Source organism: Xenopus laevis, chromosome 6L (genome assembly GCF_017654675.1).
Source record: "Xenopus laevis strain J_2021 chromosome 6L, Xenopus_laevis_v10.1, whole genome shotgun sequence".
Lineage (NCBI taxonomy): Eukaryota > Metazoa > Chordata > Amphibia > Anura > Pipidae > Xenopus > Xenopus laevis.
In genome coordinates this window covers 41,202,447-41,219,870 of record NC_054381.1, presented here as the reverse complement: position 1 = coordinate 41,219,870, position 17,424 = coordinate 41,202,447, and the positions used below count along the sequence as shown (strand labels likewise).

General features: G+C 40.6%; 1 protein-coding gene across 4 annotated transcripts; it reads left to right on the top strand.

Annotated features, from left to right (window-relative positions):
- Positions 1-1,164: 1,164 nt before the first annotated feature.
- Positions 1,165-14,193, top strand: tra2a.L (transformer 2 alpha homolog L homeolog). 4 transcript variants are annotated; one of them, XM_041565274.1, is made up of 8 exons: positions 1,165-1,354; positions 7,909-8,036; positions 9,269-9,434; positions 9,567-9,755; positions 12,380-12,495; positions 12,871-12,993; positions 13,352-13,419; positions 13,877-14,193. In XM_041565274.1, the coding sequence occupies exons 1-8, from the start codon at positions 1,334-1,336 to the stop codon at positions 13,885-13,887; spliced, it is 822 nt and encodes a 273-aa protein (XP_041421208.1). In that variant the 5' UTR covers positions 1,165-1,333; the 3' UTR covers positions 13,888-14,193.
- Positions 14,194-17,424: the final 3,231 nt, after the last annotated feature.

Here is a 17,424-nt window from a genome sequence, read left to right as displayed (position 1 = left end):
TTCTGTAACATGTTGCCAAAATGTCACCCCGCAGCCTATAGCACTACATACTGTTGACTAGTGAAAGCACCAGCCAACTTCACGGGGGATGGTGGGAGGGACGTGGGAGTTGTAGGTCTGCAGCGTCATGCTGGTAGCCAAGCAGAAATGTATAAACAAATACTGCTTAATAAAAACTGAATTTCTTGAAAGGAATTTGATAAATAGTTTGATACCAAAATTGTACAAACTGTAAAAGCAGAAACTGCTCCAGCTCTAGAATTGAAACTGTCTGTTCCAACACAATGAAAACATACTATGTAACGTGTGTTAGAAGGGCCATATTTATATATAAACCCTCCGCCACAGATTTCCATAGTAAATACGGTGACGGAGCTGAGGGGGTGAGGGTTCAAGGAACAATGCGGTAGTGACGTAACACGCAAGGCGCACTGACGTCACTTCCTCTGGATACGTCGTGTGACCCAAATACAGCCCTGTGTGTTAGCTGTAACACCAAAAAATTAAAGTGTTTTAAAATAATGAAAATATCATGTAGTGTTTCCCTGCACTGGTAAAACTGATGTGTTTGCTTCAGAAACACTACTATAGTTCATATAAACAAGCTGCTGTGTAGCAATGGCAGAAATTGAAAAATGGCTTCATGGCACAGGTTAAATAGCGGATAACGCATAACACTATGTTCTACAGAGCCTATCTTATGTGTAACCTGAGTTTTTTTTCCTTTGAATGGCTACCCCCACTGCTACACCAGGGGTGCTTCGCCAATGAGGCGAGTTGAGGCCCACTAGGTACCAGGGGCGGCAAAAATGCTGCTCCTGGTACTTTAAGAGCGAATTGCCGGGGGAGGGGGCAGCAGCACAGGCGGCGGAGGGGCCAGGATCGCCCCTGTGCTACTCAGCAGCTTATTTATATAAACAATTGTAGCTTTTCTGAAGCAAACACAGCAGTTTTAACAGTGCAGGACAACCCTGCATTATATTCCTATTACTTTAAAGCACTTTCATTTTTTGATGGTACTGTTTCTTTAATGAAGCCAACTAGCGCTTTGTGCTGTATAACGCCGTCCTCTCCAGTCTTTTTGTCTTAATTCTTTTGTGAGGAGACGCAATCTTCGGCTCCAGTTACATCACGCTCCTCCCCTTTGCTCTGCCTTATGAGCCGCGAGAAAGTGCAGCGGCCGCCATTTTGAGTGGTCGCTTAGAGCAGAGAGTTGTCTGGAGCTTTGCGGAGCCGAAGGGCGACTTAAGCGCTCGCTGGGAAGTGGACGCATCGGGCGCTGCACCTACACCAGTCTATTCCGTATCGACGTTTGCTCTTGAAGTCAATCACCATGAGCGAAGTGGAGGGACGAGTAAGTATTTTGTCTCTAGGGCTCACGAGTTAAGTATTTTAAGGATGGGTTTCCTCCCGTCCACCTACTTGCTCCGGTTTTGTGTAATCCGCATGCATCTTCTAATACTTTTGGTGGGGTAATCGTGGAGTTGTTGAACAGTGAGGTTATTGGGCTTATTATCATGTGTTTAATGGAGGCTGTGTGTGAGCCAAACCAAACGCTACAATCGGCAGGTCTGTCTGGCACAAAATGGCTGCCGTGACTGCGAGACAGGCGGGGAAGGAGCGAGTGTCTGGCGCATAGACAAGTGTCTTATACCCTCCCTTAACACTTTAATTACCACATATGACGTTTTAGCACGTAAGGTGAACGAACATTTCTCTACACCCATCTATAGGCTTAATCAGTGCACATGTCCTTGTGCTGCAGCCGCTTCTGCTGTGTCTGGGAACACTTTATAGCCTCCCTCTCTCTCAGGACTCCATGCATGTGCTACTGGCTGCTAATGTTTAAGGGTCAGGGCACACAGGCAGATTCAGGGAGATTAGTCGCCGGCGACAAATCTCCCTTTCTTCGAGGTGACTAATGTCCCCGAACTGCCTTCCTGACGGCTTAAATGTAAATCGCTGGCGGGATGGCACCCGGACTGATATGTTTCCCCGAAGTTGCCTGACTAGGAAACTTCGGACAACTTTGGAAAATGAATCTGAGTCCCATCCTGCAGGGGATTTACATTTTAGCAGGCAGGGAAGGCAGTTCGGGGACATTAGTTGCCCCGAAGAAGTGGAGATTTGTCACTGGGCGACTTATATGCCTGAATCTGCCTGTGTGCCCTAACTCTAAAATTACATTTAATAAAACATGGCCTTACAACTCCCTTAATTTTGGGTTTTATAGCAATTGATTAGTGTTAAAAATAAAAACTGTGCAAAATAAAAATATAATAGTTAGCCAAAAATGTAATGTATAAGACTGGAGTGACTGGATGTGTAACATAATAGCCAGAACACTACTTCCTGCTTTTGAGTTTTCTTGGTTTCCACTGATTGGTTGCCAGGCAGTAACTAACCAGAGACTTGGGGGGGGGCACATGGGTCATAATTGTTTTTGACTCTGAGCTGAATGCTGAGAATCAATTGCAAACTCATTGAACGGTTATGTACCATGTGGCCCCCCTTATTGTCACTGGCTAATTCCGTTAGAGAGCTGAAAAGCAGGTTCTGTTAAATAGTGTTCTGTTATGTTAGACATCCAGTCACTCCAGTCTTTATGCATTACATTTTTGCCTAACTAACATTTAGAAACATTTTATTTTGCACATGCTATTCTATCTATTTAGCCAATTTGTATTTTTACACTCAACTCTTCCTTTAAAGCCTGCATAGGCATATTTGCTGAGGAAACAGACAGAGCAGTTACCTGGCCATATAAATTGTGTAAGAAGCCAGAGATGTGGTGCTATATTGTTCCTAGCAACCCAAGCCCTGGGTCAGAAATGTTTTCCCTACTGGAGGCACAGGCGAATACAGCCAACATTCTGGTTGGGGGAAGCAATACTACTTTTGCTACAAAATTCTGTTGGGGAGTAGTGCGGTGCCTGAACTGGACAGCCACCTTTGATTGCACTTGTTCCTAATGATCAGCAGTGGGTGGCATGGCACACTATAAACCCTTTTGTCCAAAATATTAGTTGGTACCAATTGTCTCGTGTGATGCTTAGAGTAGTGACAAGGCTGTTAGTGCTAGTCAATTCTGTCTGTAAGATACTTATCTTTTTACTACTTGTCATGTTTCTTGTTAAAGGTTCATTTGTGTGCTTAAATATTGCAGGATGAATCCACGGTTTCAATGTCTCAAAGGAACAGTAGCACCAAAAGTGTTTTGGAGTAATGAAAATATAATCTACTACTGCACTGGTACAACTGGTGTTTGCTTCTGAAACTAGTTACTGTAGTTTATATAAACAAGCTGCTGTGAAGCTATGAGGGCAGACATTCAAAGCTGAAAAAGCACAAGGCTCAGGATACACCACAGATTACATGTGAGCTCTGTAGTATACAATGGGATTCTTAAGAATTTATCTGCCATCTACTGTGAATCCTGTGCTTGAATGGCTGCCCTCATGGCTACACAGCTACTAGTTTATATAGTGTATATTTGTTTGTATAGCAAACACACCTGTTTTACCTGTGGATGGCAACTATATATTTTATTTTAATTCCTTTAAAACACTTTCACTTTTATGTGATACGGTTTCTTTAAACTCTCTCTACATTGACACTAGTTTGGAACATGCTCAGTGCATTCAGTGTTTCTGAACTCATAAGGCAGCGTTGCCTGGTATTGCAGTATAACCTATAAGTGAGCGCAGTACCAGGCTTTTGTATTATATAAGCTTGTCTCCTTTCTTTTCATGCCCCCATTGTAAAACGGCTCTGCTGAATCGCACTATTTAAATATCCATGGTTTCCATTTTTCTGTTTAGCTTTTTTTTTTTTTTTGGCAGCTCTCCAGTTTGCAGCTTCGGTAGTCTGGTTGCTAGGGTCCAAATTACCCTGGCAATAATTTGAGTTAAGAGACTGGAATATGAATGTAAGAGAACCTGAACAGAAAGAGTAATAAAAAAAGTAGCAGTAATACATTTGTAGCCTTACAGAGCATTTGTTTTTAAGATGGGGGGGGGGGAAGTGACCCTCTTTGAAAGCTGGTGAGTCAGGGAAAAAAAGTACATATTGCCCAAACTAGTTAAAGCTGGCCATCACTACCTACATCACTTATCTGGCACTTTGCCCTGGCCGGGGTGTGACAAGAGTTTACCATAGTGGGTACCTATAGTTAGGAATTAACGCATCAGGGTTTGACGCATCAAATGTTGCAGTGATGTTTAGTGTTGCAAAATCATGAGGATAGGCGTCTTCTGGTATAGAGTTGGGGTTTGACCTGGCACTAAAGCTGGCCATAGTCGCAAAGATGCGATTTTCAGATTGTGTGTGGAGTGTCCCAACATCTTGTGCCATGCCGATCGGTCGTTAAGTCGATCGGACAGGTTACAAGATTTCTGTCGGCTGCTGTAATATCTCTGTGTATTGCTGTATCTATGATTTTAACTGGGAGACTGTCACCAGCTTTTGTCGGACATAACTATCGTATGATTACTCGGCTGATCTGTTCTTTTACTACTTTATTTGATCTGAAAGGTTAGTGGCAGGTCGGGAGATGGGATAAGTCAGATCGTTTGAGGATTGGAACGATCGGATCTTTGCATCTATGGCCAGCTTTAGATTTGTATGAATCTTGACAAAAAGGCTTTGATTTGGTGCCTCCCTACTGCCATGGGAAATTGCTTCGCACTACGCTGAGAAAACTGACCATTTTGTATTTTACTAAACAATCGATTAGTTTAAAAATCTGAATGGGATGTACACAGAAGGGTGAATCATTGGAGTTGTATTAGGGTATTGCTGGCCTCCTGGGACCTGATGGGTCACTTGTTAAAATTCTGAAGTGAACTAGACCTTGTGGGCCACCTTAGTCTGGACAGGGCATTGGCTTATTATTAAATGTGCAGCTTATACCCGTTGTCATCTTCAAAGTGTAATGCTAGTATTTTGGCACAGTCCTTAATGGGCGCTTGTGCAAGTTTTTTGACTAAAGCACTGCGTATCTTGACAGCGCTATATAAATAAATGATGATGATGATGATGACTGCAGAAATGTCAACCTCCAGTAGAGCATGACTTGTTTTGTACTTTCCATGATACATTTTAGTGAGGAGGGGATGTTTAACTGCAGCTTATACACATTTTTTATACACTTGTCTCCTGAGTTAAAATCTTGAATCGAGCTGCTGTTGCCTAAACGTATGGTTTCTTCTGTTCAGTGAAGCTGTAACCTTGGGTAAATACTATCTAGGTCAGTGATTGGTAAAATTCAGGGGCGTGCAAAGAGTTGCATATAGTTCAGTTGCAAAGCATAGGTTACCAAGACCCCAAAGCATAGGTTACCAAGACCCATGTTTTCTTTTCCATAGCTTTTGAAACGTTCAGCCCAGTTTACTGTCCCAGCAACTTTCAAATGAAGTATCATGTGGAAGCATGGCTCCTGGTGAGTAGGGATGTAGCGAACTGCTGATTTGGTGTTCGCGAACGCCGGCAAAAAATGCGAACGTTCGCGAACTTCGAACACCCTCTAAAATCGTTCAATTCGAACGTTCGAAGGATTTTTCATTCGAATCGAACGTTCGAAGGATTTTAATCGTTCGATCGAAGGATTTTCATTCGAAGGATTTTCATTCGAAGGATTTTCGTTCGAAGGATTTTAATCGTTCGAAGGATTTTAATCGTTCGAACGAATGGAAATCTTTCGAACGAATGGAAATCGTTCGATTTTAGCGGTCGAATGGTCGAACGATTTGTATTCGAATCGAACGCGAACTCAAAATGCGAACATTAGGCGGACGCGAACAAGTTCGCCAGCGAACAGTTCGCTACATCCCTACTGGTGAGCCCTGTAGCATGACAGCTCAGTGTAGCATATGACAGCTCAGTTTAGCATCTCCATCTTGTACTTGTCTGGATCACAACAGATTTTTTTTTTTGGGGGGGGGGGAATCTTTTCCCAAATTGTAGGAATTCTTAAAGAAACTTAAATGATTAACATTGCAAAGCACTTCTCTATTTTTTTATGTACTGTTTTAGCTTCAATTGGAAATAAAGAGCACGTTGCATTTGTGAATCAAGTAGGCTCCAACGGTTTCCAACCCTGCTGCAGTCGCTAGAGCAGGGGTCCCCAACCTTTTTTACTCGTGAGCCACATTTAAATGTAAAAAATGTTGGAGAGCAACACAAGCATAAGAAGGTCCACGGGGATGTCAAATAAGGCCTTTGATTGGCTGTTTGGTAGCCCCTATATGGACTGGCAGCCTACAGGAGTCTGTTTGGCAATACACCTGGTTTTTATACAACCAAAACTTGCCTCCAAGCCTTGAATTCAAAAATAAGCTCCTGCTTTGAGGCCACTGGGAGCAACATCCAAGGGGTTGAAGAGCAACATGTTGCTCTCGAGCTACTGGTTGGGGACCACTGCACCTTCTCTCTTGAACAGTACAAATGATGGCGTATAGCTTAACTACCTTCTATAACAATCCTTAGAGAGTCTTCATATAAACAATATGTTCTGTTACCCCACACTTGTGTAAAACAGTTTGCTTCTGAAGTAGTACTGTATTAAACTTCTGTGTAGCTATGGTGGATACATTCATTGATTGTATTTAGCCAAGTTGTTTATTGGTTCTACAGAAGTAGCTTTGTCATCTGCTTTTCAGTGCTTAAGTACAGCCCTGTTGCTAATGAGATTTGCTACTGCCTTAGATATTTCCCTCTAACTGGGCTTTCATATGAAAGGCTATTTAGTAAGAGAGCAATCCAAAAGGCACTGTAACTTAACATTTTGCAGACAATTTGACAATCCTGATCTTTATTTGCCAAGCACTGGATATTTTCATTGTGGTGAAGGTGTTTCCTACTTCCTAAAGTAGAACAAGTTCAAACTGTATGCGGTGGTGGTGTAGATGGTTTTTTTTTTTTTTATTGGTACTAAAGTAAATGACCCAAGTGCATAACTTGCATGTGACTTATATCCACAACATATCTATAAATAAGATTGCTAAGTTGGCAGCAGAATCCTAATAGAATGGATGGCTGTTTTTTCAAATAACACTTAAGCAAATCGTTCTTCTCCTCATAGTGTTCATTTCATTTTGATTTGCTTGTAGTGAGGATATGAAGTTTCTGTTGATCGAAACAGGCATTCTTACATGATGTGGGCTTTCTATACTGGCAGATGTCTGTCTGTACAGGCAGTCAGATTGAATGAAACCAAGCCAAATCATTTTAAAAGTAATTGGCTCTAAAATGGCTTGTTTATACTGCTAGATATTTGTAGCTCTTAAAATTCCATACTCCAGCAGAGTTAGTCCCAGTATGCTTCTATATACTAAATGTTCTTTTTCCATTAAGGTTAATGTTCGGGAAGAAATGGAAGAGTTCTTTCCAAGAATATTGAAGATAAAGCAAGATAAACGAAGGCTTTTGAAAAATTTTAAAGATCAGAAAAAATCAATTGAATGGGGAATTTTTTTGAACAGAAGATTGGTCAGATAGAAGCATTTGCATATTTATAATGCTTAATGAATTATTTGAATTGGGGAAGAATGCACGAAGGTGAAAAATGAAAAATAATGAAGATTGAAGAAAAGTATAAAGCAAGAGTGAAGTAGAATTAAAAGAATCTGGAAGAATGAATGGGTCCTAGGTTAAGTAAATGTATGGTTTATGTTCCAGTGTCTGTATGATAAAGTTAATACCTTGCATGATCTAATACTAGAACATTGGTCATCTAGTTTATCTAGGATACTTTTGTAGGGAAAAATACGTTAATGGGTTTTGTGCAGGCATTTGAGATTTAAATGAGCAAACCATAACCTAACCTTGTTTTCCAGGTTTATATGTTTTTGTATAAAGAACTAGGCATTTCAGAAACTGCTGAAGTTTTAATATAATGTGTTCTACTAGGAATCACGTTCCAAGTCACCAGCTGAAAGTGCACCACGTGTGAAATCTGAGAGCAGATCCAGATCCCGTAGTGCATCAAGGGCTTCCAAACGTTCTAAATCCCGTTCCCGATCCAGGTCCAAGTCAAGGTGAGTCTTCTGCTGAAATTATTTAAGGTGCTTTGAATATAAAGAATATCAAGCACTTATTAGCCTTTTTGTAAGTGGACATCTGGTTCATGACATGGATAAGATGTTGTGATTGGTAACCTGTGCTTTGCAATTTCGGAGACCAATCAAAACACACTTTCCTGTGTGCATCTTTTTTTTTTCTATGTAGAATTAATTGGCTCTGTAAAGTGACTTCAGGTTTGCTCCAAATAAGTGATATCTTCATGGTCTATGGCTGACAATGCCATTCTTATTGTCTGCGCATCCCACTCGCATGAAATTAAAGCAATTGTGTACTCTAAAGGTGGCCATAGATGCAAAGATCTGCTCGTTTGGCAACATCGCCAAACGAGCAGATCTTTCCCCGATATGCCATTCACAAACATGGCTATATCTGATTGTTCGGCCGCATGGCCGAACGATCAGATTATGATGTGCCCTGGGTTCCGGCGGGATCGGTCGGGTCAAAATCAAACCTGACCGATCGACCAAACGACCGATCTCCGCCGGACGAAAGATGTCGGCACACGTCATACACGATCCGAAAGTCGTACGAATCCTCTATTCGTACGATAGGATCTGTGTGTCTATGGCCACCTTAAGGGTCTGGCCACATGGGGAGATTAGTCTCCAGACGACAAATCTCCTCCTCTTCACGGCGACTAATCTCCCCTATCTACCTTCCGCCGGCTAAAATGTAAATTGTCTGGGGGCAGGCACACGGAGCACTAAATTTTTCCAAGTCGACCCGAAGTTTCCTCGTGAGGCAATTATGGGCGACTTCGGAAAACGAAGCTATCCGTGTGCCTGCCCCCAGACGATTTAATTTTACTTGGCGGAAGGCGGATTGGGGAGATTAGTCCCTGCGAAGAGATTTGTCACCTGGTGACTAATCTCCCCTTGTGGCCAGACCCTTAAGGATCTTTTGATTGCCACCGTTCTGAGCACTTTAAACCAAAATGTTGCGTTTCTAAAATTGTATCTGAACTGCTAATGTGCTTGTGTTAATTAAAACAAATGAGTTAATTATATACCTCGTAACATTTGATGTTGTTGAATGATTTTGTTTTGCCATACTAGTAGCACTTAATTTTTTTTTTTTGTGCTCCATAAAATTAATTATGACAGAAATAACAGCACAATGAAAAGTTTTCAAAATAGATGGGTTGATGGTGTGAGTAAACATTAGTTATGTTTTTGTTCTAATTAAGATCCAGATCTAGAAGGCATTCCCACAGACGATATTCCCGCTCACGCTCCCGTTCCCACTCTCGCAAAAGGAGGTCAAAGAGTAGGTCCTACACACCAGAATACAGGCGACGAAGGAGCCGCAGTCACTCTCCTATGTCCAACCGAAGGAGACATAATGGCAGCAGGGTAAGTGAACACTTCTGCATGGCATTCTATGTAGAAAAGAGCTTCATTTTTTTTTTTTTTTTACTTGAAAATGACCGTTACATATGTACAGTTTTCATACAATGTAAATTGCATCTTTCTGTTTTCTTTCAGGCAAACCCAGATCCCAATCTATGTATTGGCGTGTTTGGCCTAAGTTTATATACAACAGAAAGAGATATAAGAGAAGTCTTTTCTCGTTATGGTCCCCTTGCTGGTGTCAATGTAGTTTATGATCAGCGTACTGGAAGATCAAGGGGCTTTGCCTTTGTCTACTTTGAACGAATTGAAGATTCCAGAGAGGTAATCTTTGTTAGAAGCAAGCATCTTAGTCTTATAAAGTTGTTTGGGAATTTTGGCTGTTGCATTTTGCCACCGCTGTAAAACATAAAACAAATATAGGAAGATGTGCACAGTTAGTGCTACCCTCTTAAAAGAACATATAGGCATGCAAAAAATTCAGAGCGAATTCTAAGGCCTAACCATTTACATTTGTGTTTACTAAGGTTAGAATTACATGGGCCATTTAGGTCTGATCTGGCGCCACGCAGCAAAACGCTGGCGTCAAGTCGGATGTGACGAAGATGAGGTTAGTTGAAGGAAATTTGATGTAGTCGCAGCATCCGACACGACTGGTGCAGCGTCTGCATCTGACAGTCGGATGCACGATGCGACTTCATTACAACATTTCTATTTCCTTATTTCCGGCACATCCGACTTGATGCCAGCGTTTCGTTGCATGGCGTCTGTTGGCACCGAAATCGCCCATGTAGTTTTACCCTATCACAGAGACCATTCAGCTTAATTTACGTATGACTGGTCACATTCTTAGTTCTGTGAATTGCTCTATGGAGCAACTTATTTGGTGTGTGTGCCTGTATATGTCGGCACACTGCTAATGCATGGGGTCTGCAGTGGGAGAACTGAAGCATTCAAGAACATACAACAGTTGTGTAGGTGTAGTTTGATAAAACATCATATTTCCTTGCACCGTTAAAACATACTCCATTTCAGGAGTGATGACAAATTGTTGCCTGAGGTCACTGAATCTTGTCTGTGAGGAGCTGAATACATTGGTATCTTTAAAGGGATCCTGTCATCAGAAAACATGTTTTTTTCAAAATGAATCGGTTAATAGTGCTACTCCAGCAGAATTCTGCACTGAAATCCATTTCTCAAAAGAGCAAATGGATTTTTTTTATATTCAATTTTGAAATCGACATGGGGCTAGACATTTTGTCAATTTCCCAGCTGCCCCTGGTCACGTGACTTGTGCCTGCACTTTAGGAGAGAAATGCTTTCTGGCAGGCTGCTATTTTTCCTTCTCAATGTAACTGAATGTGTCTCAGTGAGACATGGGTTTTTACTATTGAGTGTTGTTCTTAGATCTACCAGGCAGCTGTTATCTTGTGTGAGGGAGCTGTTATCTGGTTACCTTCCCATTGTTCTTTTTGTTTGGCTGCTGGGGGGGAAAAGGGAGGGGGTGATATCACTCCAACTTGCAGTACAGCAGTAAAGAGTGTGAAGTTTATCAGAGCACAAGTCACATGACTTGGGGCAGCTGGGAAATTTACAAAATGTCTAGCTCCATGTCAGATTTTGAAATTGAATATAAAAAAATCTGTGTGCTCTTTTGAGAAATGGATTTCAGTGCAGCATTCTGCGGGAGCAGCACTATTAACTGATTTATTTTGAAAAAATAGCTTTTCCCATGACAGTATCCCTTTATAGCAGTGATCCCCAACCAGTGGCTCGTGAGCAACATGTTGCTCTCCAACCTCTTGGATGTTGCTCCCAGTAGCCTCAAAGCAGGCACTTATTTTTGAAATCCAGGCTTGGAGGCAAGTTTTAGTGGCACAAAACCCAAATATACTGCGAAACAGAGCCTCATGTACACTGCAAGTCCACATAAGGGCTACCAAATGCCAATAATATTTCATATTTTGCACCTGTAGGAACATCTTGCATGATTATGTTGCTCTCCCAACTTATTTTACATTTAAATGTGGCTCACGGGTAGAAAAGGTTGGGGACCCCTGCTTTATAGAGTTGATTATAATGGAAATAACATCTTGCTACTTAGCTGTCCTAAACGGCCCTAACTTCTAACCCTCAAGCTGGAAGCTCACGTTGTGGGATTAGACGCATTAAAATGTGGTTTTCCAACTGCTAACTATTGCTGGCCTAAGTGTCACCAATGTAGATTGTGTAGCTGAAAATTTAAGGAATAATACTTGATAAATGTTATAAAAGTAAATTTTAACTTGCTCAGTAAGTGGGAGCGCTTTGAATTGGGTTGCAGGTGGAGCTATTTGCTGTATGGTTGTTGACATTTATTCTTGTGCTATCTGCTACCAGCACTTTTATCCAATGATTCAAATGTTTTATGTAAAGTTCCACATATGGCTGACTTGTCCTTTTTAGCACTGCCTGTTTTGCTGCACTCTTGCAGCTAGATGGCGACATAACTTCATGTTTGAGTAGCTTGCACGTGGTTTTATTGTGAGTGTTAAACACCAGCATGTGTACTTTTCGGTCTTTGATTTTTTTTTTACAGTTCATCAAACGTTTACTACAACTTATTTTTAAACTACACTGACCCTTTTCAAATATTCCCCAAATATGCAAGGATAATACAGCTTGGGAGACCCTCAATTTGCATTGGCCATGTCTTAAGAGTATAATTAGATTTTTGCCAGTACGGGTGTTAGAGCAGCAATAAAGGGGATTCTTTACTTCCCCATTAACCTCCTCCACAATGGACTGCCTCTGCATGTCTCATTTCCAGAAGATAGACTTACTTACCCTTGTTCAACCAACTTATCTGGATTACTTGAGCAATTTTGGCTAACTGGTTTTTGCTGCTAGTTAAAGATTCCTGTATAGAGAACATCATATGACCTGTCCCTGTTTAATAATGTTTGTAGGCTATGGAACATGCAGATGGAATGGAACTGGATGGCAGGAGAATCCGGGTTGACTACTCCATCACAAAAAGAGCACACACCCCAACGCCAGGCATATATATGGGAAGACCCACCCAGTAAGTTGCTTTCTGAGTTGACTTGTGCCATTGACTAGTGCAAATCACTTCTAGCAAACTGCAGTAGATCAACTTTAGGACAGACAGATTTTTCTAAATGTTTGCACAAGTCCCATTTATTTAACTCATGTTGAGTTAAATACCTTCCAACACACCTGTTTAATTGTGTACTCATTGGAAAATGCCAATTTGTTTTGTATTGTTTGGAATAATGTCCTGTTCTTATAGGGCCAGTGGAACTGGGAAAGCATTCCCTTATTGGATTATGCATAACATATTTAAATTGTACTTCATATATTAACATCATTTGGTATTGCTGAACTTTTCAGCCATAACCCTGGTGCATGGCTAACTTGACACGCTTGTTTTTAGCAGCGGTGGAGGAGGTGGTGGAGGAGGAGGAGGCAGCAGCAGCAGCAGCAGCAGCCGCCGTCGTGACTCCTATTCCGATAGGGGATATGACCGGGGCTATGACAGATATGATGAATACGACTACAGGTACAGGTAAATACTTCACATGGCTTGCCAATATTAGTACTTTCACCTGTGCATCGTTAACATAAGCAATTATACGGCAAGTTTATTTAGTTTAGTGAAGGTAAGAATTTGGCCAAATGCTCTCCAACATTGAATAACCTAAAAGGGTTAATTTACCAAACTGCAGTGTTGCAGTTGCCCAAAACAAGCCATGGGAGCACAGGCTGCATTATTTGGAAGCTTTGCCTCATTTAGCCAGCAAACTTAACAGTCCACAGTAGCAGCATGAAGTCCCATAGTTTGTTGTTTAAGGTGACTTCTCTTTTGGTCTTTGGCCCACATAATGAACAATCTAATTTAATCTCTGCTTTATTTGTAGGAGGCGATCCCCATCACCTTATTACAGCCGATACAGGTCCAGGTCACGATCACGTTCTTACAGCCCAAGTGAGTATTCAGAAGAGCATGAAAGTTTTATTTTACTGTTGGTGCAGTTTGCTTATTTTTATCACTTGCTAGAACGCGTGTAGTCTGCTTTGCTTCTCAAATTTTTGAGGTTTTTAGCTTAACGTTAAGCTTTAGCTTTGATTACTTTACAATCACTGCAGGGTTAGGTTTCCTCCTATATTTTCATGGATCAGCATCTGATTCAGCCACTTGGTCACCCTCAGACAGTGGTTAGATTTTGGACCAGGAAGACTGCACCTTTGGTCTTACAACTAGCGTAGGTTATTTAAATAGAAAATGTCCTGCAAGGCAATCTGTTGAAAGGGTTTAGGTTTATGTAGCTGCCCTTCACTATAATGGGGATGCTATGCTAATCACAGGACAGTAACTGCAAACTGATATAATGCTTAAAAGTTGAATGCAGTCACCTAATGGTTTTTTTTTTTTCTCATTGCAGGGCGCTATTAGGACTTTCAGGATGTGCTTTTTAACCTTATTGGATTTAGCCCTTTTTTTAGTTTTTGCATTTTTGTTAAATGTACTGTTCTGTGAATATTAGTTGTATTGCTGTAGTTTTTGTTTAGCAAACCTAAGCAAATACAAACTATGCATTCACTTGAAAATTTGGTGTCTGTATAACCATGATTTGGTCTGATCGCCAGGGGTTTTCCCCTCCAACCACTATGGTCTTCAAAAGGACACTGGGAGGGGGGCTGTGAAACTATTTTTGTGCATATAGAAAAGCAGTGTACAATAAACATATTTTTTTTCTGATTTTGTGTTGGCTTAGTCTCTTCAAATTGCTTAATTGAAAAGTGCTTTTCTACATGTCATACGCTCTTGTATTTACACAATACAAGATTAGGCTGTGATACATTTATTAAACCATTATTCAAAACTCTCCCCTCCTACTGCTGTCCTTCATTGTAGCGCTCATTTTAGAGGTAACTGAAGAACAGACTCCCTCCCCCCCTACTGAAAAATATCAAACCTAAAAACTTTATTTAGACACTTGTGGTTACATCTTCATATGAGTGGATATGAAAAATGGCTTTTGGGATTGAGTAACTTTTGTTAGTTTAAAATCATCCCATTGCCCACATTTTCTAAGCATTCAGTTGTTAGAATGGTAAGCATTAAGGAGTTTCTTATGAAGCCGTTTGAATTACTTTGTACCCAAAGAAATATAATTTTTTGCCCGTTTTTACATATTGGCTGCTGTCCTTGGTTATGAACATGTACAAAACGTATTGTGCTTACAATTCTAACCCCAACTTTAATTGTACAGTTTATCCCACCTTTGATTTTACCTCTTGTCATATAGAAAATTCAGATGTAAAAAGCAGAATATCAATGCCTCATGTTAATGCTCTTTACCTGTATATAAGGCTAATTCTATATACAGCTTTACTGCAATAGTTTGGCTGTATTCAAACACTGCTCTTACACAGCTTTAAATGTGTGCCCCTTACACTGTTCTGTTAAAGTGCAACAATTTTGTTTAACTTATCAGTTATTTTGGATTGCAAATCCTGGGTTTTGTATTTTTCGTTCAACTTAATTTTTCCGTTTTTCTTCTGAAACTTTGTTGCTTGCCTGTGTTTATTATAGTTTGTTAAATGAGATCATTATTTGATGTCTCTGTTCCAATAAACATTGGGTATTACAACTTCATGTCTTCACTCCTGAATTACTGACACAGAAGTCTGGGTTTTGAACTACAATCTGCAGTACAGCGCAACTATTATCCAGAACAGTGTTCCAGATGAATCATTCCATGTGATAAAACTGCCACAGTTTGTGTGGTCCATTTCTCACACTAAGGCTTACTGCCTTGAGCATTTAAAAAGGTAAACTTTAATAGTTCTAGTGGTGGGTTATAAATGAATAGTCTAATGCTTTTTAGGTTTTGTTTCTTACACCTGTGCCCCCCAGATGCTGCTGAATAAAAACTCTTGACAGTCTAGTTTTAGGTGAGCAGATGGGCACCCAAGGTTTAAAAAAAAAAAAAAAAATCTGGTAAATGGCTGAACCATCACACCACAAGTTTCTCATCTGGCAAAATCCTCAGTCCGTTCAGGTGTCAGTGCTAAGTGAGTCGGCCTGTGCAGCAGATTCTGTAGGAGAAACATAAGTGTATTTCATTTTTTTTATTTTTTTTGCACAAATGTGATCTGTATGTACACAAGATGATGCAGCTCCTGTTTAAACACATAAATCTTCTATGTAACAAACACTGTCGGATAGGGGGAGATTATTCGCCGTAAATATTCAAAGCTCTACGGCAGATTATGGCACACTTTACATTCCAAATTATAATTGTATTAGAATACAAATTGTTCTGCAAGTCACTTCAGCTACTGAATAATCATCACCTTTACTGCTGGGTAAAAACACAAAGATATGTTGACTCCCCACCTCAAAACCATATATTTTTGGAAAGTACATATTCAGGCAAATCCAAAGTGTATATCCATATCGGTCTATTTCAAGCTTTTGCAAAATATGAAATACCTGAATCTCAAAGCTGACATTTCTATCCTCATCTCCCACATAGAATTAGGTACCAAGAAATATGAATGCCAGCGGTCTAACAAAATAGACAAAAGTATCAATTAATTGATCAATGCATAAATAAAATAATATAATTATACGAAGTCACAAAATTCCATTCGCATTGAATTCATCTAGAAATTAATTATGAGATTCATCAGTTGTGTAAGAGTCCCATGTAAATTCATTGGCAAGTTTAAAATTCATTTCTGTTAAACCACACAGAGGTGGATATTGGCCCAGTCTAAATCCACTGCTAGAAAAGCCAATATGTTGATCATTGTCAGTATTGTATGGCTCACGTTCTGGCATCCATTTAATTTTGGAAGTTAATAGCGGTTTTCTGAGGGCAAACAAGTGATGCGGTTCCATTAAGGGGTCTGGTTATGTTGTAGGAAAATAGAAATGGGGTGTTAATATATGAGGCAAAAATACATTTTTGAGTAGTCTTTCCAGGCTTTGTACTCAGGCTTATTATGCACACATTTCCTGCATCTTCCTCTGCTAGAATGTTCCCCACATATTTTACCGCTCTCCTTAATGAGGTCACTGCGTCCTGACTAAGCCAACCTGGTGAAACGCGCGTTGGCATAGTATAGGCATTGTATTCGGACCTCTCCATCCGTGTGTACGAGTGGCAAAGTGTATGGCCAGCTGTTGGGAGACAGTGAGTCCTGGCACATTATACACAATGAGAGACAGTGGGTCCTGGCACATTATACTCAGTGGGTCCTGGCACATTATACTCAGTGGGTCCTGGCACATTATACTCAGTGGTATATTAAATGCTAATTTACTACCTATAAGAGCCTCAGGAAAAATGGTAGGTATAAGAGAGGACTGTTTCCATGAAAAAAAGTCAGAAAAACTAGTATAAAGCAAGAAGAAACAGCTTAAAAAGAACCTTAAAAAAAGCCTTAATACTTATTGAAGCTGCTGTATATAGTACCTGTGAGTGGAATTTAAGTTGCAAACATGCCCAGCTGGATATTCCAACTGCTTCATATCAGTCTCCCTTCTGCCATGCATAAAGTTTCCCAGCCACGCCTACTCTGTACCTGGTTGGTACATTTCACTGTCTGTAAAGTCAGCTGTGCTCTGATTGGACAAGCTACAAACCACATCTATCCAGAGTGCAATTGATCTCTTCAGCATCATAGTTTGGAGGCGGACCTTAGCTACCAATCCGTGATTAAAGGAACAGTGCAGTCCGCAACTGAGCATGTTTTATTTTGTTTTATTTATTTTTATTTTAGGGGCCAGACAGGTTTGGGTAGGTTTAGCCTCCAATAGCCTTATTGAAAATCTGCCTATGGTGCTTTGTGTTACACCCCACAGAGTAGAATGGCGTTCGACTGTTCAATGCAGTCAAACATGTGACTCATGCAGGGACAATTCCTGCCCATCCCACCTAACACATGTCCCTGTCGATGCCTACCAATAGATGCCATG

Coding starts and splice junctions, on each gene's coding strand:
- tra2a.L (XM_018266259.2), top strand. CDS start 1,334: ATGAGCGAAGTGGAGGGACGA. Junction 1,355..7,908: donor TGAGCGAAGTGGAGGGACGA/GTAAGTATTTTG, acceptor GTGTTCTACTAG/GAATCACGTTCCAAGTCACC. Junction 9,435..9,566: donor GGAGACATAATGGCAGCAGG/GTAAGTGAACAC, acceptor GTTTTCTTTCAG/GCAAACCCAGATCCCAATCT.